The sequence below is a fragment of the Cyclopterus lumpus genome, chromosome 15 (genome assembly GCF_009769545.1).
Source record: "Cyclopterus lumpus isolate fCycLum1 chromosome 15, fCycLum1.pri, whole genome shotgun sequence".
Lineage (NCBI taxonomy): Eukaryota > Metazoa > Chordata > Actinopteri > Perciformes > Cyclopteridae > Cyclopterus > Cyclopterus lumpus.
Window position 1 is genome coordinate 17,298,902 of NC_046980.1, and position 27,834 is coordinate 17,326,735.

A 27,834-nucleotide genomic window follows, 5' to 3' on the forward strand; every position below is an offset into this window, starting at 1 on the left:
GCGTATCAAGGAAATAGGTGCCATATGTGCATGCAGCAGCTATGTGAATTTGACAATCCTATCCCGAATGTCCATGTGGATTATTAAATTGCGCACACTAATAACACACAGATCAATGCATTGGCACGTGGACATGACTTAGTGCGTAATGACGTCTGTGAAGAGAGTGGACAAACTGCAGCTGCATTTCACAGTTCTGTGAGAGGCTGAGTCATGCAGCATTCAGCTCCATATAGAGTCATGATAATGGTTCACAGATTGCTGACCCGCCATGATTAATGGCTCTGCAGGGTGCTTTTGACAAATGTGCACCGCAAACTCTGTGTGTGTGTGTGTGTGTGGATACCAACTGAAGCTTCGGCTACCAACATGCTTCACTCTGCGATCACCTTTTAAAGTTCAAACAAACGTTCAAAAGCGTCACTCTTGAAGCGACATCTCAACTGCTTTTATCTTTCACCTCGACCGACAGTTCGTCTACGCTCAGTGTTCACGTGTAAACGGAAACTCGACATTCACATCTTTAAGTGCCATACACCGCCACTGGTTTTGACTGCTTTTGGCTCTCACTTCTTCAAAATACATTTCAACTTTGTGCTTTTAACTTCAACCGCAATTCCCCAAACCACATGGCTCAAGTAAACAACTCACAATTTAAGACATTCTAACTTATTTAGTGTTTGCCCCTTAATTTAAAATGTTCTTCAAAGCCTTTTTCTAGTTCTTCATGTTTTCCAAATCATCCAAAAATATATTTTTTAATTTGTACCAAGTGAGCCATTTCTAGCTAATCTGTCCTTCAGACGTCTCGAAGGAAATCGCTGACTATTTTGTAATGCTAAACTTATTAATGTAGAAATGTATTCTGCAAACTCTTTATGCATATGACTCATCATGTAGCCATAATGTTGGCAGATGATGTTTGGTTCATCAGCACAAATGCTGTTGATTATGGATTTGTTTGAATCATGTCTTTTTAATATGCAAAGAGGAGGGGAATGATGTGAAGATATTCTTCGCCTGGCCTTTAATCTCTCTCTTCATCTGATCTCCTTTCTTCAAAGCCTCCAGAGATGAGAACAAAGCTCGAATAACAGACTCCACGACTCTATTGAAAATAAATATCCTTGAATAATCACAGCTGAAGCAAATCACTGTTTTAATATTTTATTATGAATAGTCTTTACTACATTTTGTATTTAAAAAAGTGTTAATATCAAACAAGCTCGAGCAGTATCAAACTGCTGATTTTAATATGTGGAAGAACACGCTTTGGTGCACCACACGCTGTACATGTGACATGTGATGATATTTGGTAACGCTTAGTCATAACTGAGTCAGTTCCTAAACTGATTCTCTACTGAGCAGGTCGATATCATATAGAGACCGCTTACTCAATACCTCGATAATTCCAAAATGAAAAGGAAACCTGTTTTTCCAAGAATCACATCTACAACCACGCGGTGCACACTCACACACACACACACACACACACACACACACACACACACACACACACAGTAGTGCTCCTTTCACAAGAACAATGAAATAGAACAATACGAACACTCAGAAGGACCCGGAAGTGATTTATATAAAACACATACAAAATTTAAAAAATGTGGTTGCTCTTCGGATCATAAATACAGTCAGTAGTAGCGTGTTTTTGTGTTTTTTTGCTTTTCAACAAATATGTGCACTGCACATTAGAAACTATTTGTAAAAAAACTTTATTAGTAAAATATATATATATTTTTAAAACTCAGATGTCCCTTTTACCAAAGAACTTCTTGAAGACGGACTTGTTGCGTGGCCTCGGCAGGCTGGTGTAGCTCCTCAGAGCCGGATCCTGACAGCTGTCCTGCTGCCACCCAGCAGCCGCCAGCAGCGGCGGCCCAGAGCTTCTGCTGGTGGACGACTTGTCTCCAACCACAAGAGTCACACAGTAGTTGGAGCCTCGTTCCGGGCCTCGGCCTCCAGGTGTGTGCAGTGTGGGTTTGATCCTCTGAAACGTCGCTGAGAGGAAACGGTAAAACATCTGTTTATGATTCCTCCGACACGTTATGTATCATCGAGTAGTTTGATAACGGAATACTCACCTGACGTGAAGGAGTGGGAGCGACGCTTGCTGCTGAGCCAGTCGTCACCGCTGGAGACAGGGGAGTGAGGGGAGGAGGAGGAGGTGTCTCTGGAAGCCCCAGACTGTGACAACCTGTGAGTCACTGTCTGCTTTAAGCTGTCTTCATCATCATTATCATCCTCATCTAGCAAGAGACAAAAGATGATCAAAAGCAGAAGTCAAGAACGGAAGAGACTGGGGACCAAAAGGGAAACATTTACTGAAGTATCAGATGTGAGCTCCTGTGATACTCCAGTTGTTTAATAAGTGATACGATGATACCATAGCTCTCCCTAGTGGAACCCACTATGCATGCAACAGCCGTACACCATTTTCTTCCCGAAGCTAAATGACATCCCGAACTCCCTTTTCCAGAGGAGAGGAGACAAAACCACCTTGTTTGATGATATCAGTGGAGGGAAAACTAATTAAAATCCTGTAACCACAAGTGGCTCGGTGGGGGCTATTCAGTAGCCAACGATGGAGGATGTGAATGTGGAGCAGATGCAACACCGCAGAGGGCCTTACCGCGGCACCCTGCATCTGAGGACGAGACGGTCGACCGCTCATCCACACTCCTTAAACGGCTCTGCGGCGCGTGACTGAACTCTCTGGTGAGGACGGAGACCTCCTTGGTTTGGGTGGCGCCCGGCACTTTGCGCCTGGGGAACGTGGAGGTGACATCGTGGTGGGTGGAGCAGTGGCATTTGGCGAGGCCGTGACAGCCGGAGCAAAGGAAGGGCTTTCTGGCAGGTGGGAGGGGGAAAGGTTTTTTGTTTTAATTCACGAAACATCGCTGTGAAGATTGGCAGCATCCTTCTAATCGAGAGAAGCGTCACGTCTTACAGGGAGATGGGGAGGTCTTGATCAGCGGGGACGCATGAAGACACGGACTCACTCAGACCTTTTTAAGACGTAGAAACAAATGTATCATTTTCACATCAGTTCAGCGTTGGCAAACAATAGCTCCGAAATAGAGTGTTTACCTGTGCTTGCTTGTATTTTCATCATCCACTTCTTCATCAAGAAGCGCGAGGAGGTGTTGAACAGATACTCGGAGCCATCGCGGAGCCTGAGGGCCAGAGAAGAGGACCGTTACATCCTGTAGTGCTCAGACACACAGCCGTATGTACCGTCTATACAACACCATCACTGGGATTTAGCGGTTATTACAGTCTCACCGTAGTCGAAAGCAGTTGTTCTTTTTGGTGTACTCCGGTGCAGGTGAACAGTCAGCTCCCATGAGGTTCAGCGGCAGGCCGCATGCAGAGCTCTGCAGCACGACACAGATTGATCACCGTTCACTTCATACTCTCCAATACAATTATTCATCATCTCTTTTTTTCTGCTTACCCTCAGTGTATCCTTTCTGTCCTGGTAGAAGCACAAGGTGTGTCTGTATAGGACGGTATGGTAGGAGTTCCAGCCTCTGGAGGCAGCCTGTGAAAATAAGATAAGAGTGTGTGCTGCTGACTGCAGGGCTTCACATTTGCTGACGCAGAAGAGTGGAGCCTTTCTTACTTTCTTTCCTCCCAGCTGCAGCTTGTGCTTCCTCTCCAGCGTTCCCTCCATAGTCTGCAGCTCTGGCTTTCCACTCTGAGAGGGTTTAAGTGATGACCAACGTTAAGACAAAAAGGAAAACTCCTCTCTGGTTCATCAGAAGAGTCACATTTAAAAAAAAGAAAGAAAAAAAAGAGCTTAACACATGGCAGTGACTCTTACCAGGGTGATACAGCGCCCTCCTGTGGCCACAGATTCTTCCTGCATCTCAATGTTGTTGAGGCTTTGTGGGGCTTTTCTTTGCCGACAGACGCCATCCAACCCCATCTGAACTGACAGGAGACTCATTGATTGGTCCTGTTGAGAAAGAGAAGATTATGATACAATAGGAGTTGCTCATGCAGTTGTGTTGCCTTCAATACCAACGCCAGAACAGGGGTAAAAGCTACTGTCCTGCAGATTCAGGGCAATGTATAATAACAGACACACTTGATATTCTATAAAAAAAAAAATATATATATATTTATTACTATTGCGTTAATTAGGATTCTAATAAGTGAGGCAGCGTGGGTTTAAAGTTTCAGTTCACCCAAGTTACTTAAAAACACTAACTTTGTGTCGACATGCTGATGGTTTCAGTGTTGTTTGCTCAGGTTTTAGATATTATGAAGGAGAGAAGAATGAATACTCAGTGTGGTACAGCAATGAAACATGACTTTGTAAAGTCTTGTAACACAGTTTACTTTATAGGACCTGTCAACTCTTTCCTGATCCCTTCCATCTGACTGGTCAAGATCTCAAAACCTGAACAAATAAAACCAAACTTGACCCTGTGTCTTCGTACCAGTTGGAATATGTTTGAATTTTGCAATTTGTGTGAACTGATCCAAGTCTCAAAGGTTTCAACATCACAGTATCTCAAACGCTGACCTCACCTTCAAAGAACCTGCATGCTCATCCACCTCCTCCCCCACCTTTGCCTCCTCCTCCTCCTCCTCCTCCTCTCTGTATTGATAGATATATCTCTGATTGTCGCCCACATCTGGCAGCTTCACTGGATCAGATGCCGTCTCGTTCACAGCCACCAAGGTCTTGCCGGCTGGTTCCCTGTTTGGAAAGGCCGCCCAGGACCTCCTGTCTCCTGTGGCCAAAGGAGGGAGGTGACCTTTGGAGCTCTGCTCCTTGTCGTAACCCAGCAAGCTCTGAAGGTAGGGGGGCAGTTTAAACTCTGCCACGAGGAGGTTTGGTGCTGAGGCTGTGACCAGGTTCCTGTAGAGCACAGCCGGGGTCTTGGGCAAGGGTGAGCGGGAGAGGAGCTCCCTAGACTGGTCTGAGGGTCCGTGGTTGGGCTGGTACATGATGTCTGAGCAGATGCTCTGTCTGTAGTTAGTAGTCCGGTTCCAGATGTCCTCCAGTTCTTCCTCTTCCTCCTCAAACTGCTGGCGGTCGAGGTGCACAGGCTCTGTTTCTAGCTCTGTGGATGGAGCCGATGATGTTAAAGTGTTCCCCTTCGTTTTAGCGCATTCTAGACCGCCAACCTCGAAGGAAATGAGCCTCCCCACCACGCCCTTGGGCTGCGGGTTATCTGGACCCGGGGCCTCAGTGCAAAGCTTGATGCTGCTGGAGGTGGAGATTCCAGAGTCGACCGAGTCCTGGCGAACACTCACCGCTGACCTCAGATTCACGACCATATGAGAAGCTTGGCTCAGACACTGAAGTCTAGGACTCTCTCCACGCACAATCTGGGGTCTTGCATGTCTATGATACTGGTGTCCATTTAGGTCTCGGATGAGCGTGTGGACACTGGGGCATTCGTGTTTAGGCGCAGCTGCATTTTGGGCTTGGTTCACATAAATAGGCAAATGGGAATGCTGGCTGGTCCCATCTTTTTCAGCCATACTGGTTTTAACCTCTGACGACATTCTGTCCCACTCCTGTTCTGCGTACTCGTGCAGGCTGAAGGTTTTAGACAGGCCGTGACTCGGTGTAGTCTGATCCTCATCTCCTTCTGGGGAGAGAGGAGGCTGTGGCTGGTAAATCTTTTCCACATCAGGCAGATCTTTCACTCCAGCTGTTGCAGTCCGTGTTTCAGTCAAACCGAGCTCTGGTGAGCTGCGTGTGACGGCGGGAGTGGGCCGAGTCTGTTTGAAGGAGCTCAGGGCTGTGTGTCTCTGGGAGTGGGGGTCCGGGTCAGTCCCCGCTCCTTTTTTGGACTCTGGCGGGGCGATGGTAATGATGTCCTGGATGCTGGGGATGAGGGTCATGTCCTTCGGGAGGTCGAAGCTCAGCACGGAGCCCAAAGAGAGGAATCTGCAGTGGCTTCTCCCATGATTTGTGTCTGTTTCCTCCGAGACCGCATATGGAATAATGCTGTATTCGCCAGCACATTCCGTGTCGATGTCCCTCAGCAGGGGATTCTTTACGTAGGCCATAGCCTCTACCCCATCCCCGCTCTTCTGTGAGTTCTTTTTCCTTCTGCCTTCCTTCAGGGGCCATGTGTGCGTGTCGTACGTGATCATCTCGCAGTCATAATGAGGCGTCCCTTTCGTTTGCTCCTCCACTCCCATGATTTTCTGAATGGTGTGTCTGCGAGCATCCCTCTTCCTCTTCCTCTTCTTGCCCATCCTCTTGAGGCTGCTGAAGATGGAGCTGCCGCCGCTCCCTGCCGAAGGGCGGAAGGACACATTGGCCATCTGAGGCACCGAGGGAGACGGCGAAGAGGAGGCCAGCGAGAAAGTAGGGGAGGCTGAGGCTGCAGAGCGGCTCTTTTGGCGGGGCAAGGTGATACTCTCATACACGGGGACCACAGCCAAGTTGCTATCCTTGACATGCAAGTAGGTACTTACCTAGAAAAAAAAAAAGGGCATTAGGTGAGCTCTTGTATTGTTGAGACAAAGAGTTAACCTCAGAGACTCATGCGTGCCGCAGGCTGGAGGCCTGCAGCCCTCCGCCAGAACAAGAGCTGTTTTATGTGTTACAGATGGATGATGATGATGATGAAGGGTGAACCTGACTGAGACCAATGGCTACTTTTCGGGGACAGACATCAGCCCCCTTTCCTCCACGTCACACATCCAAGAAGACAATGGATTCAGGAATGTACAAGCCTCACACAGCAATGCAAATGTATATAAAGGAGAGAAAAAAAAACACGAAAGGCATGAAAATTAGATGGAAGGACATAAAGAACACGGAAATGATTGCACACACTTGCAGGACTTAATCAAAGTCATATGTGGCTGCGCATGCCGTCATATGCAGCTGTAATGGCTTGACCTTTCAACTCTGTGACTAATCTCTTGTTTCGGTGGAAGCCCCAGACTATAAATCACTGTGTGCAGTCTGGGGGCCTTTCTTGAAAAGTTCAGCACCAGTTCTTTTGTCTAAAGGGTGCGCGCCTGTGTTGGCGTTCGGGAATCAATCCGGGGGCCATTTTTGGAGCACAACTTTCATAGGAAGCGAAGGTGAGGTCACTCACTCTCCACGACCGAGGCGCAGCCGCGGAAAGACAAACAAGACGTCAAGCTGGCGGTGAAATGACAGAAGGGGACGAGAGCGCTTCTGTCAACATTCACAGCGGAGAGGAGACTGTGTTGTGCGTTTCTTACTCATCGGCCTCATTCGGTATCTGCCATCACTGCTCTCGAGCTGAGCTCCAAATAAATGTTTTAACGGCACAGGAACGTTCTGATCAATTGTCTGTTTGTCAGTTGGGAGTTTTCTAACCATTTGTCCGAGTTTACACAACACTGAAAATGACTGCCGACAAATTAGATGGATTCACATTTGCAATCTAAAAGATACACATTTGTTTTCTGCGCCTCAAGCTTACTTATAAATCATTTAAATCCACTTACTATGCCACTTTCATTTACAGAAAAGTAATCAATACACTTTAACAAGAACTTACATAACTTTTTGGGTTGGTATAAAACTATGTATTTGGTATACATTCATTGTATGCATTATAGTAACTGGTAGAAAACTACATAAAGGAAATACATTTCTTTCTAAAAACAGAACAGATTTGTGTTTATTAATTGGAGATCTTATTATGGTATTACAACACTTCTGTCATTACGTCGGTATTTTCACAAATGGATTGTAAAATCTCTTTTCTCCATTGGAATGTGCTTCATTAAATTAATTAATTAATTTGCATTTATGGCCGCAGTTAAGTCGGAAATTATGAGATTTGACAGTGTAATGGTTTGTTATCTTTTCTCACTTTTCTCCCATTTGCTGTAAACCTTCCAGCCGAGCCGACTTTCAGAGCTGGACGTGAGTGAATGATAGCAGTGTGGCATGACTCGCTTCCCTCAACACACGCCTGGCTTACAGATGAGCAACAGCAGCGGTGAAGCCTCGTGACAAGAGTTAGTAGAACATGCTGCCCCCAGAAAACAACTGCACGCGACATGCAGTCCCAGCACACTTTGAGGCGCAGCATGCAGCGCCAATTCACAACACGCAATTTACCTCGTTTGCACTCTGCCGATAAATCTTTCTCTTTCTCTTTAAACTACCAAAAGTATTTTCCAAAAGCCCCTGGCAGCGCCTCCAAAAGCTTTTACAGGCAGAAGATTGAGGCTCAGTGGGCTGAGGGAGAAAATGAGGTAAAAGTAACACATGGAGGCCAAAGGAGAGGGAGGAACGACCAGCAGCAGATAGTCAAGGAGGGAGATCCCATGCAGTGTCATGACAGAGCATTGGTGTTGCACCGGCCTTTGGAAACAGCGACAAGTATCATTTCCTTCAGAGAAATGTATGCAGTCAACGACAGAGGTGTTTGGTGACTTTGGGTGTGAAGTAATGAGCGTGTTTCTCACCCTGTGGACGGGCTCAGAGATCTCGTCCACTGCCTCGTCCGGCCTAGCAGGCGGGTCAAGCACCTGAACCCGGCTGTCCCCCTGGCCCCCAAAACTTAGGATGAGGTTGACCGTGCCCCCTAAAGCAGGGCTGCTTGGCTCTTTGAGGACCATGATGGAGGATTTGGGAGACTTTGAGGAGGTGGCCTTGCCATCCTGTGGTCCGATGCTGTTCATAACCTCATACCCGTCCTCTGACTGCTTCTCCTCCTGCTGCTCAGCTTGTCTGGACAGCAGCGGCGAGGGTTTGCCGTCCGCCGCCGCCTTTAGTTCGTCTTCATTGGCGGTGACGAATGGGGACGGATGGGACTGGTGGGCCGCCGGGTGGGCCGCCGGGTGGGCTTCTAGCACAGGAGCCAAACTCTATGGAGGAAGCCATGGAAAGATACATTGAGGAAGTATTCACATTGGTAAATGAGTACTGAATATGTAGTACTCATATTTTCAATGGCACGAAACGCATGTTATTGCCGAGTTAATTATTCAGTTTTGGATTGTTACGGTTTTGTGACTATTTGTATTTATTTATTTTTGTGGATGCCGTAATCTTCAGGCTATGAAATAAGTTGTGTTTATATAACGGGTGAAAAATGACGTTCGATTTCCAAGGGCGTTATTATTTTACACCTACGCCTGGCCCGACAATAAATGCCTCTATGCTTATTTACCTCTGTCAATGGAGTGCACGTGGTGGCCTCAGAATAGATGTTATCTTGTGAAGGCTCCTGTCTGCTCTTCTTGTGAAGCCGCTGTTGTTTCTGAGCCCTCCAGTGCACCGAGATCCACCCAAGCATACTCCTCAGTTCCTCCATGCGCTCTCTTACCTGCAACACATTACCCAGGGTTTGTAAAAAACGATAATAAAGAAGATCAATATATCAAAAGACGGCAGTGAGTCATAAGTCACGCTCACCATCTGTGTGAGATGGTGTTCTTTGTCTAATAGATTCCTCCCTGTGTCTGCCAGCTCATCAAACTCCTCAAATTTTTGCTCAATCTGCATGTCCAGCTCCACAGCGAGCGGCCTCTGGCCCTCCTTCCCAGGATGCAAGACGGTGTCTGAGAAAATGCACGACCTGGTGTCTTCTGTCCATGAGCTGTTCAGAGGAGAGGGGGAGGTGGCGGAGGAGACAGGGAACAGGGCTGTGAGAAAAGCCATACATTCAAGGAAAAACATGAGCATGACCAGACTCCCCGATAGAACAGACATTCATCGCCTTGTCACACCCGGCCCGGGAAACGTGAGCTGACCTCCTCGGCACGTCTTAAATTATACATTTCAGCAGGGACATCGACGAGAACATCCTGTTCTTCCCATTGGAAAGATATTCTAATGAGCAGATGTCCTCGCAAAGATGATTGTGAAAGAACGTCGGGCAGAAAGGGGTCACGGCATCCCCGCGCCCTGCTTACATCATGGCGAGGTAGCTCCTGAAGAAGTCCTGGAGCTGCACAAACTCTTGCAGACGCGACTTGTTCTCCGTCGTACTCTTCCCCAGCTCCGTCCAGCCCTCCAGCATAGCCTGGATCTTTGCCCCGAGCATGTGCACTCTCTCTGGGCACAGTTCCTCCACGCGAGACGTCTGGCTCTCCATCTCCTTCACCTCCTCCCTGATGACTTCATAGTCAATCTGTGGAGAATCACAACAAAGATCTATCATCTTCCATCATCCTCTGTATCACTCAAACAGCCTGTACCAATTGTATCTCTGTTTGACTATGACCTCACCCCCATAGCTTTATGCATATCATTCGGCTGCAGGCCCATGTGGTCTGCATATGGGCTGCCGCGCTGCAGCGAGCTAGCGATCTTGACCACTTTTTTCTCCTCTCGATGAGGCGGTAATTAATAGCGCTGAGGGTTCTCTGGGAGTAATGCTTCACAACGTTTCTCAGCTACAGCAGGCCTCGAGAACGCAGAGTTGTGGATGCCTGTCTGCTGACGGCACAGTTATTTCAGTGTGGGGGATTAGGTCATCTCTGCTCTTCAATGGTATCGAGTCCAGACAGCTGTGTGTGCGTGTGATAAACATAAAACTGCCCAAAAAAATGACTCACACAGGACACTTTACCAACATCTCCAACCCTGTGACCCCCGGATGCACCACCGGAACACCACCCACCAGAAACACACGCACACTTTGCGAGCGAGCAGAACAATGATTCACACAGGCGTAAATAAATATCCCGTTTGAATAATAAACTTTTTTGCACGCTCTGTGTGTGTGTGTGTGTGTGTGTGACTGTACGTATTAAATCAAACACAGCACAAAGCAGGGTGGGCTGGCTTTTTCTGTTTTTTTTAAGATGTGAGAAAATCTGGCACAACAGGAAACAGACTGCGGAACAATGTTTTAAAGGCAAGTGTGCAAAAGAGAAGAGTAGCGGGGGTGGGAGGGGGGAGGGGGGAGGGGCCTTCCTCTTTTTCATTACACCAAGCAAAGATCAATAATCCAAAGTCAATGGAATGGAATGCTGGATCGCATGAGCACAAGTGCATCATTTTGAATGTTTACACCGGCCTCCTCTCACCTCCAGGTGGTCCTGCTTCTCCTGCAGAGCCTCGAGGCCGCAGCGGTCTGGCTCACACTGGACGGCCATGTCTGTCTCCTTCTCCAGGATGTCCAGGCCCAGCTCTTTGCTGCGGCATAGGCACTCCTCCACGTGCACCGCCAGGCTGGCGTGCTGACGAGGCGCAAAGTCATTATGAGTATTCGTAGGATGTCATTAAAACGTTATGCTGCACTGTGTATTATTTGTTTTCCAACGAGACCCAAGTTAGCGTTTTTAAATGGTGCCATGGAGTCCCTTCCAGATGTATGTGTGTGTGTGCGTGTGTGTGTGTGTGTGTGTGCTATTTTGACAATTATCCTGCTTTCTTACCAAGAATAAATAGAATTAACGCGAAAACACTCATGCGAGGGGGAGTGGTGGCTTGTTTGGGGCCTATTAAAGAACATAGCCACAGACAAAAGGAAACCAGATGTGGCTCTATTGGTTTGTGCAGCTGTTTGTGACATACGTGGAGGGACTTTAGCACCCTCTAAGATCATAATAACTTCACAAACATTGCTGCAACCATCGGATCTCAATAGTTTGACACAACCTGACTCCCGTCTCCGTACCTTGCTCAGCAGCTCATGGATGGCCTGGTCGTGGCCCTGCGACCGACCTCTTTCCCTAACGGTGTCATTCAGCATCTCTACGGCCTCTCGTAGTTCCTCCACGGGGTCCCCCATGCTTTCTATCAGGGGCTCCCCACTGCTACTGCTTCGGAGGCCCAGCAATGTAGGAGCTGATGAAATCTCACTGTGAAGAGGCTGTTAGTGACACAACGAGAGAGAGAGAGAGAGAGAGAGAGAGAGAGAGAGCGAGAGAGAGAGCGTTGCTTTCAGTCGGGTCCAATATCAAACAATGTGGCATATTTTCTCACGTGGTAGGTATCTGTGAGGTGGTATTTATGAAAATTCTATTCACCATGATAGTATTGGGTTGGTGGTAACTCACATACAAAACATCTCAAGACAAAACCATTAGGTGAAGAGATTCTGTCTTAATTGAGGTGAAATGACCCTTTAAATGGTACTGTTGGTGTCTCACCTGGCCCAGGCTGTACTGACTGCCGCTGAGCTCCTGGCTCTCCTCCAGCTCCACGCGCTCCAGGAACTCTGTCAGCATTCGTGTGTCCTGCAGCTCTGAGTTCTGCTGGGTCAGGGCACTTTGGACACGATAGTACCTGGGAGACAAACACACACACACACACCAGCAGGGATGTGTTAATGACGAGCTACACCTCAACTGTGATCCGCATATGTGCACCGCAAACCTGCATCCTTCAGCAGAACCACATTACAGAGATGTTTAGTTAGTCGTATGTCATGTGTCACGTCAACATTTCCTGTACTTCAGGGCATGAAGGTACCCTGTCTGTGCAGAGTTTATGTTTAAGATGGTAAAAGGAGCAACTTCAAAGGGTATTGTTTCTAGGACAAATGAGCCTTAAATATGCTTGTGTGTAGTGTTAAATAATGACATAATTCCAAGGGAGAGCCTCCACCTGCATCAGTGGTTCCTCAGACTGCACCACCGGTGTCCATCCCTTCAACCATCTAACACCCCCACCCTTGAAACACTTAACCTGGGCCCTTTCCCTTTCTTTATTTTCTTTGGTCAGCTTGGTGTTCTTTACAGTCTGAACTTGTGTTTATGGACACAGGTCGGTACGTCCAGTAAACCAGCCGACATCATGGGCTTTTACTGAGAGTCCATGGCAACCATCTGTCTTTCGAGGGCCAACTCGTGAGTGAGAGGCATCATCTTGCAAACATGGAGCCGGTGACTCGGGGACACACTGACAAGCTGTGGCTGAAGTGCATGTCAGGTCTGTGGGGTCGACCTCGCTACGTGCCGCAGGAATAACAAATGAATAAACTCAAGCCTGGCAACGAATGAGCGCATGGAGAGTATTTAGTTTTTAGCCAACTTGGACAAAAAAAGGCAGCATAAAAGTTCTATGGATATATGTACTGTAAATATATTTTTGGTGGTTTTTGGTTGTTTATCTTAACTAAGAACTGGGGATTTTATGAATAAACTCTTCCATGTTGGATTGCAGACATGGCAAGCCCAAACCTGAAACCTCTTGGAAACACTGACAACATTCTCTCTTTATTTCCTGACCACAGTGTCGAGCGAAACCACCACAGTGTGATTGTTTGGATATATAACACGAGTCGGCCGCGATGACAGACACCAGGGAGCTACCCCTAACCCCTCCACCATCCTCCTCCTCTGACAAAACTCACTTTCTTTCCACCTCCTCCATGTGCGCTGGCAGGCCTCGTGTGTGTGGGTGACTGTGGCTGTGGAGGCGCTCCACCTCGCGCCTCAGCGCGCGGAGCTCGGGGCTGCGGGCCGCCACCTCTTTCTCCAGCAGACAGCTCTCTCTCTCGGCCATGCTCATTGTCTCAGGGTCGCCGGCGAGAGCCGATTCCTTCATGGAGAGCTCCACGGACTCCAGCCAGGCCTCCAGACTGCCCAGGGCCTGGAGCACTTTTACAACCTGCACGGTACAGAAGCAGCGAGGCTCATGAATGACAACCAGAGGTGATGTACTGTACAAGGATCGATTTTCCTCATGGAAGTAGGCCATACTCTGAACTACATCTTTTGTAATAAAAGACTCACGCTTTCCGACAAAGTCATCAATCTTGGGGGATTTGCAGCCTCTTTCCATCCCATAATCGAATTATATGGCAGAGCAATTTATATCCCTTGGATTACCCATCATAAATTCTGGGGAATATACCTTTCAGACTCTTCCAATTAAGATGGTGAAGATGAAAGTAAAGGAGCTCCTAACCACGAGTGGGCCAGGCGCAGGGCCAGCAGAAAGCTTCTCCCAATGGGATAACTGATCCAGATTCATCTGTCATAACCATACATTTCCCCTATAACTTCATAGGTAAGTCAAAGCCTGGGTATGACTCAAGAGGAGTGCCTGTTGTGAGATATTTTATGAACCTTACCCTAAAACCCAGCTCCTCTGAAGCCTGCAGAAACACTGCGTTCCTCTGGTGCCTCCTCCGCAGCTCCTCCCACAGGACTTCCAGCTGTCTGAGGAACTCCTCTATCTTGGAGCTGCCGGCGTGCTGAGCGCGGACCAGCCCGTGGCCCTCCTGAGGATGGAGTGTTAGACTGATGAGAACATGTGATGACTAAGTGCTGGGATTCGCATTGCGAAATAGAAACCTAAACTGAAGCTGAGGGCAACTAAAAATGAAATGTCAGCTGGTTATTTGATTAATACACAAACCAGGCCTGTCGAGGTGCCCAGTTGGCGAAATGTGGGGGATATTTTCATTCAAGGCATTCATCCAGCGCTTATGTTCGAAGACAAACTGTGAATATGACAGTGTGCCTTGGCCTACCCGTTTGACCACCTCTATCCTGGCCCTGTTGGTGAGAATTTCTTGCTCCAGAGTGTGTTGACACCTCCTGGCTGCCTCCAGACCCTCAAAGCTGGCTATTGTACACACCTGTGTGGCTATGGACACATTGTCTTTCAGCCAGGACAACGTCTGAGAGGGAAAGGGGAGCAAACGAGACAAACATATTAAAAAGAGGAATAGGATAAACCAGAGAACAGGAGACATTTAGATGCCGCAGGAAGCACAGTGACCAGGATCCAAAGTAATGCTCCTCGCACGGTGGCCCACCAGTCCGTGAAAAGTCACGGCTGAATGCACGACAGCTTTTTCTCATTTAAAAATGGCTGTGGCTGGTTACAAGAGCAGGGTGTTATAGATGATGAGTGCAACTGCAGCGCTGACAATTCATAGCAATAAATACTGAGGGTGAGTGGGGTGGGGTCACAGGATTTTACTCAAGAGGAACCATTTTTCTTTCGACAGAGCATGGAGACAGCGTTGAGAGGTGACTGCTGGTGTAAAAGGGTCGTGTCACCTTGTCGGCAGACACGGTGAACTTCTGGAGCTGTGTGTGAAGCTGTGGGTGGCCTCGCGGGGCGGCGGCAAGCTCGGGGTCTGCTCTGGGCTTCCTGCTGCTGCAAAGAAAACACAGACATGTGACTCCAATTATGACATAAAGACCTCTCATTATGTAAGTCGCAGCCAGAGAGAGGGAAGTAGAAGCCAGGCCGAAATGTCACCTTTCCCCCTTCAATTGATGTCTGACGATGACATCATTTACACAGGCAGGGCCGTCTCCCGTGGGTGAGGGGGTGTGATTCGCTGACGGCTGCTGCTGGCTCTGTGTTCTCCTACCGATCCCACATTCAACCGTACTCTGTGGACAAAAGAGTCAAAGTCTCTGTCGGAAAAAACTAAAAAGACCAACAAAACTGTATCAAGTGACGTTTTGTGTCTCGCTTTTGTCGGTCGCCCATCGAATAAAATGTCGACTGGATGCACAAACGTCTCCAAAGAAGGATTTTACACTGGGAGCAGTCACAAGATAACGAGCCGTCGCTCTCGCTCTCCGCTAATGTGAATGTTACAATGCGGCTGGAGGCTGGACAACGTGGACAGCTGCCCAGAGTAAAGTAAAGCCTCTCCTGCAAATGACACACAGCATACTCTCTTACAAAAGGTTGTCTCTTCCTCGTGAAATAACCCAGGCCAGACTAAAGAGACAAGCTTTATCTGTTTAACAGCATCAAAGTGTGCAATAAAACCACTAAAGACAGCAGTGAAAGTTTAAATATCTTATAATTGCTTCATGAATGAACACATTAGGTCTAACAAGGTTGCCAACATGTGCTATACCACTCTGCTGACTAAAAAGAGCCATTGCCGTTGGAAATATGAGCCTTTTATTAAAATCCCCAATCCTCAACTGTCATTAAATAGCAGCAGTTTTTTTTTCGGCCTTAGATACAGATTTCCATGGGCTGTTTGCTGTTACTCTGTTTAGAACTATGCAGTGGAGTTTTTAGCGAGGTCAATGCAAGCGCTGTAGACCTTTTCTACGCGCAGAAATAAATGACTGACGTCAACAGCCACTAAGCCTCTTTTATAACAACCCGATCTTTAAAGGTTGGCCAAAGGACTCGGCAGCGGGGTTTCCAATGAGAGCTGCATGGATCTGGACTGTTACAGAGAACACAGTGGGATGACGACTGGTCTAATTACCAACAGCAGTCCACTGCAAACATCTCAAAGGTTGTACTGCAACAGGATCCAACAGAAGTTATTCAAAAGTGTATTGTGTATTTTTGTTCCATTTAAGGTATGTGGTTTCTAACTGTCTGTCATATAGAACTGCACCCACCAAGGTTTTAAAAATAACTTTATAAGTAAGGTTCTACTACATTCACCTATGCTGACATTTCTATGTCTAACTATATGAATAATGCAGGCCGAGCTGTGTCAATTATTCTGTATAACATCATGTATTTTTCATATGGCAGTAAAAACAGTGCTGACACAAGTAAGGTCTCAGCAAGGTGAATATGCATCTGTCAATGCTTTCATGTAAAAAGAAATAAATCAAAAAGGCTGAATTTACACGGCGGGCCAAAAAGCACATAACAGCCATTAATAATGGTGTTTTATGGAGTAGTTTTGATTCAACCACGCTATTTTCTGACCGGGCTTATAGAAGAAGTGAGTCAGAGAGCTGGAGAAAAGTGTCGCCTCCAAAATGATGCGAGCGATGCAGCAAATTAAAGGGGTCTAACATAATTTACTAACGTGCCAGTCATTTTATAGGCGGCTCTGATTTTCATGGAGGCACTTTATCAGCACATTTTTGTGCTAAAGCTGCAGCACTATCAAACTCCTGTGATTCATTTAACAGGGTTGACAACCATCAGTAACGTCTCCCCCCCTGGAAATTTGCTTCTGTCCTTCATCCTTCACAGTGGCTTCCACTCTAAACAACTCAACATCCCATTCGGCCGTATGAAAAAGGATGATGTCAGCCAAAAGAACCTTGCCGTTTAACGATTCCCTGTCATTTTCAATGCGACTCTGTTTTTGGACCTCATCCAATCATCTCGTGTTACAGCATACTTCTCCCTATCTGTTGATTCTTATCTGTTTTCTACTGCCCCCCCCCCTCCCCATGTGTCTTTCTGCAATGTGCTATGAAGTGATGTCAGCCAGGAACTATCACTTAGCACCAAGCCCATCTGGTCTGCAGCCCCGGCATCTGGCTATAATTAGTCAGAGAAACAGACGATAGCCATGTTTACCTCCAGCGACAAGAGGCCATACTACTGCTGACACAGACACGGACGTATAGATTATAACGCATGTACCCCGTGCACATGCAGACAATAAAAACCTTTACCGTTACTTTCAATCTACTGAGTCAAATTGCACCAGAGGAGGAGAGACTGCCAGAAGGACAAGTGTGCATGTCAGCACGTCTGCAGGAGTGCTGAACGTCTACCAGCACATAATGCAAAGGCCTCAGAGTCAATCAGTCCACAAATCTGTGCAGCTGCAAATGACAGATTGCAGATTAAGTTCTGTAATCAATGCAGCACACCCGGGGGCTGGAGTTAAAGTAAAGTATCTGACAAATTACTTTTACTGTTCAACTACAGTAAAACTGAGTTTCGCCTTTGGGCTCCAGGGTTTTGTTTGGAGTGTCTTATTAGTCCTTCCATAAAGACTAACAAGAGCGGCTCCGACTGACAGCGCACCCAGGTAACACCCAGCTCCCAGAGCAATAAAGGCAACCAGCTCAGTTTCTGCCTGCTGGCTTGATGGCTTCCTGTCACAGGTGGCGAGGCTGCGAGAGCCTCAAAAACACGAGCAGGGAAATAAACGGAACCAGAAACACAAGGAGAATGGAAAGAGTGAATTCTTCTCTCATCCGAGCATCTGGGCACTTTTTCACTGGGCAAAACGAGGCCAGAGGCTCAGCGGGGACTTCACACAAGATCAGGGTCAATAAAAGGAGGGTAGCATTGCATTATGGGATACCTCTGGGCTGAACACAAATAGCCACTGTGCTTTCACTTGCGGATTGTAAAGAGATTTAATGTGCTAACCTAAAAGCCTAAATATACACATAATTACTGTTTTTTAACATACCACACTTAAGTTTCTGGATAGACTTCTAAAAGACGCCGACAGTATTTCCTCTTAGGTTTATGAGCAGTGGGGTTACTATAGGGGAGCCCACGTGTTCAATAAAAGATGAGGAATGTCGTGTCTGAGGAATACACATGCTCTGCTGGTGATCCGCTCACCCCGGACTGACCCACAGGCCATCTATTAAAATCATATTAATCCAATGACTGTGTACTTTTGTTCGAGCAGTCGAAAGCCAAGATCCTATTCTGCCGTAAGGCTTATTTGCTCTGTACAGTCACGGCTTGATATTTTTCATGGAAATTAGTGGAATTCTTGTGCCAGGATAAATAACACCTCCAAAAGCTCTTCCTGTGACTCCTAAGGGCCAATATTCATAACATAGGGTTATGGTCAGAAGATAGAGCAGACTGGTAGGAAACGTTACATATAACACTGGTGTCTAGGTGTTAGACTCACGTTGATTTTCATCCTAACAGGCTTTGTATATCAGATGTTATTAATTACAACTAACTAGCTGGTAGGGTGGGAAACCAGCAGTATTTTGGGTGGCGAGACTGGAAGCCACTGCTCCACAGCACATCCAAAAACACTGTTATTTCGGAAGAATCTTAAATAGTAAATCAGCCATTTTCCAAACCAAAGGACAAAGTGCGTCACTTTCTGCAGCCACAGATGTCGTAGGACGTGAAGGGGCTGATGGCGCTGTTCTCTCTCAGTCAAGAGCCACACTGTGGTTTCTCCAGTAATAGAATGAAATACCGAAGCAACTTACCACGCAGCCTTTCAGGCGATTCTGCTCCTCCTTCACCTCCTTTCCCATGATCCTTTGCATCTCCGTTCCCACGTTGCAATGGGGTTCTTGGGCTGGTGTCAGGGGGTCGGCAGCTTCCCTGGTGAAAGCGGAGCCAGTGGGAGGGAGCGTGGTCCTGTCACTCCTGCAGGAGCAGCAGAGCGGGAGGTTACTGCGGCGCTGACAGCGGAGCTCCAATTATGGCTCTGAAGTTTTCTGCCAGTGTTTGTGTTATTTGGTTTGAATAGCTATGAAACGCAGATGATGTAATATTTGGAGCTAAAGATAGCCCGCTGACATGAGAGGCTCTCGGCCTGAGAAATGTTTGGAGAAGCAGCAGATGTTGGAGATGGCTGTAAGAAATGTGGCCTTGAGTTACTTCTGACCGTATTCATTATCATAAAAATGGAAAGTGTTCAATCTTCTTTGTCCAGGTATTTAAAAGAACTGCATTGTTATCCATCCACGCTCGGTCACAGCACGGTCCCATTTCACCGCAGCATTTAAATGTGTACTCGTTAAGTAGATATTGGTTCTAATGGTCTAAAAAAAAAGCCTAATGATGTAAAACTCTGGACTCTTAGTGAAGGCTATTAAAGTAGCAATACATTTGTTTACAAATGCAATAAAAATAACAAAATATTCTTGTAAACGCTGTATCTCGGATTCAGCAGACTATTCAGGTGACGGCACAATTTTAATAGTGAGAAAGAGAACAGTTTGCGTTGCCATCTTGAATCCGCATCAAGACATTATTCAACCGAGTACAGTAATCAAACACGTGGCCAAATTCCAAAGCAGTGCAGAAAACTGAACATTACAAGCTGAACCAGTGGGCGGTGAGTGATGCCCTGTGCGGTGGTTGGTCTCCAGACATCCAGACAGACCGGTCCTTCGCTTTGCTTATAATTTTTCACTGATTCAAACCCAAATTCAAGAGGGCTAATCAAGAGAGAGGGAGAAATCTTTATACAAACGTCAAATGGAAAAGACTTTTCATGTAGGGCACCAGAAGAGTAATAACAGAAAAACTCTGTTCCAGCTCAGTGGAAAGCTGCGGCGGGCCAATTACTGGGCAACACGGCGCCCATACACACGGGGCCACCAAAGATGTCGGCGGGGGTGCTCGGCCTGCCGTCTCACCTGAAAACCTTCTGAAGAAGCGCCCAGCAGTCCTTCACCTCACTCTGTTTCTGTGTGACGCCGGCAGCCAGGGTAGGGTGGAGATTAGACACCTGGGACACGCTCACATCTAGCATCTACCACACACAAGCCTGGAGGTTAGGTAGAGAAGGCTTCTGCAAAACACTGTCAGCATCTGATAATGCAGCGCTGCTTTGAGGGAGAAATACGTCAAAAGGATTCCTACCATGATTTGACTGGCGATGTCGCGTATTTCTCGATCTCCAAAGCTGTCCAGCTCTTTGGAGGCAGATATGCTTTTCCACTGAAAGAGATGAGGTATGTGTTCAGTCAATATCAACCTCAGATCGAATGATAAAAAGAAACCTTTAAGCTGCCGGGGCATTGTACCATGTTATTAATAGCAAACAAGGTATTGTCTGCCTGTTGGTAAAAAGAAGACACCTCCAGTGCCAGCTGAAGATTTTCATGGTGTTTTTTTAGGTGAGACTGGACCTTCAGCCACCTACACAGAGAAGACAACACACAAATCAGTCCCCGCTCTCTGGATTGTAGATGTTCCATTCAGCAAACCAGTTCAACTTGAGGGAAAGTTTAGGTGTACATTTTGTTGATGTGTTTCCTCTTGCCGGAGATGTTTTTGACATCTGTCTTCCCTTGTTTCTCCAGTTTTAGGGCCAAGTGGTTGATCTCCTCGTGGAGGTTTCTGTATAGCTGCTCATCCTGCAGGGAAACAGGGGAACACAATCCAACTATGACCTCAGCTGTCTTTACCATTGCACCCTGGGAGACAAATAGTCGTCAGCCATGGAGAAAGGACTGGGAAACCTCTGCAGAATTCTAATATAAACTATTAACATATGGGAATGTGTATATTTTTACTTCAAGAATGTTGTTTTGCATGTGTAATGTCTTTTCATTATTAATAGCTCTTTAGCTTGTTCCATTACAACACTCACCTGCTTCAGATCTAAAATTCTCCTGGTCAGCTGCATTTTGTCAACATTCCCCCCCAGGATGTCCACCAGAGACTGCTCCTCTTCCTGCTGGCACACATAAAAGTCAGTGTTTATAGCCCCCATTAGTTATTTTCAGAGGCACCAGGATTAAACCACATCAGCCCTGCTACCAAGATGCTGAGCAGAAACAGCCTTCAGCATTAGGTGAGGACTTGATACTAATGCACAAGGATGAGTGGAACTACATGGAGATGGATGCTTTATAGACTTCATAAGCAACATCCTCCATTACATTCCCACTGCTCCATTATCAATCTTTAGTTCCCGTGTGCCAGACATGAACAGAAAGATAAACATACCTCCTAAATCGCAGATTGCTTTTTGATAATGACAGGCAGATGTTTTACACCGGTGAATCTACACAAACAAGACACGTCTTCAGGATGCTGAGCTAATTTCCTATAATCGCAAATGCAGCTTCTTTTTTTTTGCAGCGCTGCATGTCTGGTCTTAACTGTTTTAGTAGTTGTTGCAGTCGGATAGCTTGATCTCTTTTATGTTTAGATAAATGGGGAAAGGAGGAGGGGGATCGAAATTAGAATTAGAATTAGAAGTATGAAAAAGGGTGACTTTGTCTTTGAAATGTAATGGAAGGGGCATACAAATAAAATTTAAAAAAGTATTCATTTCACCCTGTTTCACAATAGTAAACATGAATGAATCAGTAGAAAATGCTAGCTTCATGCAGTTATCATTGAAAAATGCTTCTAGTAAGTAATATCTCGCTCTGAAAATGATGACAAAATGGCTTAAAATAGTCATCCCTCTGTCATTTAAATCCAATTCTAAGCAACAGAAAAGGACAGGAACGTTTTGCTTCACCTTCTCTCTAATCCATGCCTCCAGCTTGTCCACCTTTTTGTTGAACTCCTGCAGGTTCTTGGCTCCACCCAGGGCCCTGGTCTGGTTTGCAGCTGTCTGTTTCAGGGTCTGCCACTGGTCCCTGAGCTGGCTGAGCTGCTTCTTCACCAGATCAGAGGTGGGGTTCAGCTTGCAGATCAACTGCTCACCCATCTTTTGAAACAGAAAGTCGATGCTCATTTCAGACAGAGAACGGTGTCCAAGAACACTTGACACCTGAAGTTTGCCAGAGTCATCGCTTGGGTACCAGCCAGCTTCACAGATGTTGGAAAACTGCCATTTATTTATTGGATATTCCCTTTAAAATGCCCTGGCTCTGAGGGGAGGTTAATTATCAGCAACGTACCATTTACAAACATGTGCTCCTGAGCGATGAAGTATAAACTGGCTTGCCGCCGCCTGGAACACTAAATGTCTGCTTTTATGTCTGGTCGACTGTAAATGCCTGCGAGGCCACTACGTTCTGCGTCACGTGACGTGACGACACTCTTTTAGCACCAAAGACCGTGATTGCGGTTTGCATTCAGATCTCAATTCCCCTGTCAAAAAGTTTTAAATATACATTTCCTTTTGAGTGGCAGTTGTTGTGAAGTGCTCGCTCTGGCAACTTGGTAATATTTCAGCTGGAGTCCGTCGCCCTGTCGATTCTTTTTCTCACCTGGGTGAGTTGAATGAGGGTGTTCTCGAAGTCTTTGAGGTCTCTTTGAAGCGTCTGCGAGGCTTCTTCCCAGTCCTGCAGGGGGCAGCACTGAATGTTGTATCTGTCCTTCAGGTCCTGCAGCTTGCCTTTGATCCACTCCTCTGCCTTCAATCGCAAACAGAAAAACTAATGTTTAGGACGTGCTTCACGCTGTGCACATTATAGTCAACCAGTTATGGCGGTTTATAGACCTGATTCAGCTGGTTGATGATATTACCCTTTTTATTTTAAAGCTAAATGTGACAATGTATCAGCTTTAGAGATTATATAAGTTATATAGGTATGTAACATGGCTGGGGATGGCTTCATATACATATATATATATATATATATATATATATATATATATGTATATATAAATAAATGTTGTACTTGTTGTACACAATCCTGGATAAAAAATACTCATGGAAATATGACAACATTATTTCTTTTACAGCATTTTCAATGAAATTCATATCTAGAGCCTCTCACGACGGAGGCTCATCTGCAGCCCACTGGTTGTGAGACATGGACGGTGGACGGTGTGACAGGACCCTCGACACAGTCATATTTCTCAACAGGCGGGGGGTAAACATGCCACATTTTCTTCCCTGACCAACACGGAGCCTCAGACACATCGGAGAACAGCTCTTTGAGCAGAAGTTTGTCTTGGCGAGGGCCGGGGCTCCGTCGCATAAGGCTCCGTCTTGCAGAGCTGCCTGTTTCTGGCAACGTCTGTCTGGAGTGAGAAATTGCGAGGTGGCCGAAGTCAGAAAGTGTTGGAAAGTACAACATGTTTGTTTTCTGCAAAGAACTCATTGTGGAAGTGAGTGACACGACCAAGTGAAGTCACAATAATTGAATGGATTCATAAATCAACTCCGGTTCTTCCGCTTCTCAGACGGATCTCGAGCGCGTCATACAATCGCTGTTGTATTTTTCACAGTTTTGCTATTGTGTGGTATGTCAACTAACAGTGAAGCACACAAGTGAGTTGTTATTTCCCGAGGAAATTAGTACTCTACAGCGAGCCCTCTTGTGGATCAATAAAACACCCAAGACCACACATGACAAGGCCTCAAAACAACTCTTTGCTCCAGATTCAAATGTGATGTCACTTCTCCTCAGAGAGGCCGGTCATTAACTTTACCAGCCCCCCCCTGCAGTGGAGGCCTTTCTGTGTTGAACAGAAGGAAAAGAGCTTGACAAAACAGGCCTGCTCCTATCTCCTCACACACTGGTTCCCATGGCATTATAATGACCTCATACAGGAAGTCTATGATTCCCTTGTTTTTTCCTGTCCGCTCTCCACAACAATTGTCTGTTTATCAAAATGTACAGTAAGGCCTTAGTCTGGCCACAAAGAATGGACTGCTAATGCATGCAGTTCAGATTGTATCACCGCTTCTGATTCTTTCGTGAGAAATCTATGGCCACACGGGGAACCCATCGCTGCAGTCAACACAGACCACATTTTTAAATAAACTCCCATGTTTGTTGATTATAATCTGTAATCAGAAACCAGCCCTTTTCAGGCTGCTTTGCATTTCTACCAACTTCAAAAAGGAACCCGGTTTTAGCATCTTAACTGGGAAACAAGTGTGCACATCTTTACACTTTCTAAACTGTTTACCAACAAGCCACATTTCTAGCCCCGCCAGTATTGCAACCTGGCCCACGAGGAGACTGTGTGGCGAGCGGAAGATTCTCGACTTTCTCCATCGTGAAAACGAGATGGCGGAAAGCAAGATGTTTCGCAGAGCAGATGGTCCTCAGCGGGCGCTGCGCTTCTCCATGTGGTGACCTGCTTTGCTCTCCAAGCTTGAAGCGTCAGGGGCCTTTAAAAGTCTCTCCCTGGAAAACTCACTTCCTCTTGTACAGCGATGTAATACTGAAATAACACTTATTTTATTATCAGCGATACTAGTGAACCAAATCCCTGTAAAACATGCAGCTCCCCAGGTACCAAACCCAAAGCCCCCGGTTATTTTAAGTCTCAAATACAATTAGAATACAAAAGGCTGTTTCCTGCGTAAGCAACAGAAACGCAAACTCCACTCAGGAGCAAAGGGGATGCTCAGCTTGTGAACATTAACGACGTGTTTCGGGGCTATTTTCAACACGTATGCACATCGTGTGTTTCCTTCAGTCGACACGTCCAAAAATGACTTTCTGATTACTGGAAGTAAACAGGCCGCCACTCGGAAGGTTGATGACAAAGCGGACTGCCGGACAAAATGTCCCTCAGCCGAACTCAACGAAAAACAAATGTCCTCGTCCACTGGGGGTGGAAGCAGCGATGAGATAACACAGCCAGTTGTGCTGCTTGGCTGAGTCCCTCTGGGCCATAGGCGTGAAGAGATGGAGCCAAACAATGATCTCATCCCGAAATAATTGCTTCACTTGTGGCGTTCTCCCCCTCCCTCTCTCTTCCCTCAGCCGAAGACAGCTCACATAGTTCTCGGGACAGAAATAAGAACCAGTACATATTTGTTTTCCTCACATGGCCCTGTGTCCGGCCGCTTCCATTCTGTTTTGAATTTTGTTTTGATCAAGCTACGTTTGATCAGCATTTTAGGGGGTTTTTTTTACATCAAAGGAGATGAGAGCGATGTTACCCTCCATCATGCGTATTGTGGAGAAAGAAAAGTGGAACCCAGAGAAAGAGGAAGGATACCATGATAAACGGTCCATAATGATGATGAGGATGTTGTGTGTGCATGCTACATGTTACCTGCAGCGCTTCCTTGTTGAAGAGCGAGTTGCGCTGAGTGAAGCAGTCACTCTGGGACGTCCCCGCCGCCGCCGCTCCATTCTGTGCGTGCGGAGGACTTTCTCTTCTCTGAGGCTCTTTCTGCTGCGATTCAGGCACCGAGACCTGTGTGAGGGCACGACAACAGACAGCAGCCTGTTGAAAACATGACGGCCTTTTCGACTGTCACATTAATATGATAAACCTGAACACCAGATGACGCTCGCCTCTGATAAAATCGAGAAGAAGGAGTTTTTGTGTGTGTGTTTTTTTTTTACACTATAAACGTGTCTGACACCCAAGGTCTCTCTGAACAAAGGCCAACTGTCAGCACTATGTGAGATGAAATGAAACACGACTGGCACTCCACTGCTCTCCAATCAGGAAACATCTGGGCACATGAAGGAAGCAGGAATGGACAGATGCTTGGATGTCTGACATTTATTTTACTGTAAACATATCACCTTTAAAAGGACTTTGGTCAACCATGGCGTACCTGAACAGGTTAAAAAAAAAGAAGCAATACCACCTTCTCTTGTGTAATTATGACCATTCTTTCAGGTTATGTTCATGAATAACACATGAGAAGGAGGAAAAGAAAGGTATTGTTGTGGTTTCAGAATAAGAGGGGCATGATGTTGATGAGTACGGTAGCTTTTTTTGTCCTAAAAGGGGAAATGAGGCCATTGCTGTGTCAGTGTGTTATTATAAGCAGCCGACTTCAGCAAGCCTTTTTCTTTTGTTAACATCTTCCCTGACCTCATGTTTTCCAGTGAGCCCTGCCTCTGCACAGTCTGCTGTAGCAGAGCACTTCATCTACAACACTGACGACTTCAATGAGAAACAGGCCAAATCCAACAGCCCATTGACTTTAAACAATATCCTACAATATACATACTATTTTTCCTCCTGTCGACGGTTTATTTAATACATTGCATTTAAACAAGAGGACACACACAACAGGCTGTTTGTGTGGCGTTTAAAGACACGTTGCTCGCACAACTTAACTGGTTTTCCACCTCTGTGTGACTTTGCTCCAAATGTATAACATAATAAACTGGTTAAATTTGGCGAACACAGCGTGTGACCTCACTTCCTAAACCTCCAAGAGATCAATTCCACAGCTAACTCCCACTATAAAGACTGCACTGTCTCCCAGCAAAAGCAAATGCAGTCTGAATAAAATGTGGGGAAAAATGGCACGAATCTTAAAACCAAAATACTCGATATTAGAAAACAATTATATATTTTAGACTTGCTATTATAGTCTTAGTCTTTTTTTAATCAAACTTTTACCAAGATGAAAACACACAAATCATTTTAATTGAGCAGTTAGCTAACGTTACCTGTTGGTCGGATTTCTCTCTGTTCAGTTCCCGCCTGGTTTGTCCCTGCGTGGGCTGAACTTCATCACTGCTTTCTTTTCTGAGTAAAACCTAAAAACACCAAGCCAAAAAAAAAGAATGAGCAGCCGGTCGTGCTGAAGATAGGACGAGGGAAATAGTGGAAGGCAAAAATTATGTTTAGGATCTAATTTACAAATATATTTATATATATATATATATATATATATATATATATATATATATATATATATATATATATATATATATTGGTCACGTTCTCTTGGGGTAGGCTACATTTGTAAAACGATAAACCAATATCTCTGAAATACTTAATAATTCAATGACTAAACACAGTGTCCGCTAAATTGTTAATGTGAAAGGAGACGATTCATCACAAAGATGATATAACTAATGTTACACATATTTGTGAAGATATGTGTAATCTACGTATATGTTGTCTTATACTTCAATATTGAAAAAAATCCCACCTCTGTGTGACAACGTATCATTTCCTCGGTTATTACATCGGCCTATTTGCATTAGTCAAGTGTGTCTCCATACCTTGAAGTGAGAACTGGGCTTATTCTCACAACTCACTCCCACAATCCTGGGCAGACGTGGCTCCGACGTGCTGGTGACATTGTTGTTGTTATTGTTGTTTTCAGACGTGAACCCCGTGATGGGAAGCGGTGGCACCTTGCTCTCCGATCTGTCTTTGCAACCGGAGATCGTGATCTTCTTGATGGACCTGGAGACCGCGTAGGGAGAGGCGACGTTCTGGTTCAGGTCGTCCTCGGCTGCCATGTCCTCCTGCTCGCGCTTCGCGGGCGCGACCTGCATCGCGACGGGCGACACGAGACGGCTGGGGCCGCGTGGGCAGACCTGGGACCCGCTGAGGAAGAGCGAGTTCAGGTTGTTGTGTTGCAGGCTGCAGTTATCCAGACTCTGGCTCTGCAGGTAACTCTGCGTAAACTCCTGGCATTTTGGCACAGCCGGGACTGACAGCCTCGTCCCAATGGTGAAGGGCTGGACCTTCCTCACAATGCTTTCAGACATTGTTGGTCGGTGTCCAGGTGAGAAAACCAAATGTGGTGAAGTCCAAACGGGAACCGGGATGGGGTGGGGAGGGGGGGAGAAGAAGAAGAAAAAAGAAGTCTGTCACATCCCTTTGTAGCCTACACTCTCCACACT

General features: G+C 46.2%; 1 protein-coding gene across 3 annotated transcripts; it reads right to left on the reverse strand.

Annotated features, from left to right (window-relative positions):
- Nucleotides 1–1,163: 1,163 nt before the first annotated feature.
- LOC117744242 lies at nucleotides 1,164–27,809 on the reverse strand. 3 transcript variants are annotated; one of them, XM_034552427.1, is made up of 33 exons: nucleotides 27,205–27,809; nucleotides 26,644–26,733; nucleotides 25,280–25,423; nucleotides 22,525–22,671; nucleotides 21,828–22,019; nucleotides 20,946–21,029; nucleotides 20,591–20,709; nucleotides 20,377–20,491; nucleotides 20,213–20,290; nucleotides 19,987–20,102; nucleotides 18,826–18,988; nucleotides 15,155–15,291; nucleotides 14,950–15,049; nucleotides 14,415–14,564; nucleotides 14,013–14,162; nucleotides 13,290–13,546; nucleotides 12,085–12,220; nucleotides 11,610–11,804; nucleotides 11,017–11,169; nucleotides 9,898–10,115; nucleotides 9,398–9,581; nucleotides 9,153–9,308; nucleotides 8,446–8,847; nucleotides 4,552–6,462; nucleotides 3,839–3,973; nucleotides 3,638–3,712; nucleotides 3,470–3,556; nucleotides 3,298–3,389; nucleotides 3,103–3,188; nucleotides 2,963–3,020; nucleotides 2,645–2,862; nucleotides 2,097–2,261; nucleotides 1,164–2,013 (listed from the first exon to the last, which is right to left on the reverse strand). In XM_034552427.1, exons 1-33 carry the CDS (start codon nucleotides 27,697–27,699, stop codon nucleotides 1,760–1,762), a joined length of 7,062 nt encoding a protein of 2,353 aa, XP_034408318.1. In that variant the 5' UTR covers nucleotides 27,700–27,809; the 3' UTR covers nucleotides 1,164–1,759. The 3 variants fall into 3 exon arrangements, with proteins under 3 accessions (XP_034408318.1, XP_034408319.1, XP_034408317.1); XM_034552428.1 differs by having other exon boundaries at nucleotides 14,950–15,046; nucleotides 20,946–21,032; XM_034552426.1 differs by having other exon boundaries at nucleotides 20,946–21,032.
- Between the last annotated feature and the right edge of the window lie 25 nt (nucleotides 27,810–27,834).

Coding starts and splice junctions, on each gene's coding strand:
- LOC117744242 (XM_034552426.1), bottom strand. CDS start 27,699: ATGTCTGAAAGCATTGTGAGGAAGGTCCAGCCCTTCACCATTGGGACG. Junction 20,103..20,212: donor ACATCGCCAGTCAAATCATG/GTAGGAATCCTT, acceptor TGTGTGTGGTAG/ATGCTAGATGTGAGCGTGTC. Junction 14,565..14,949: donor TCACCGTGTCTGCCGACAAG/GTGACACGACCC, acceptor TTTCCCTCTCAG/ACGTTGTCCTGGCTGAAAGA.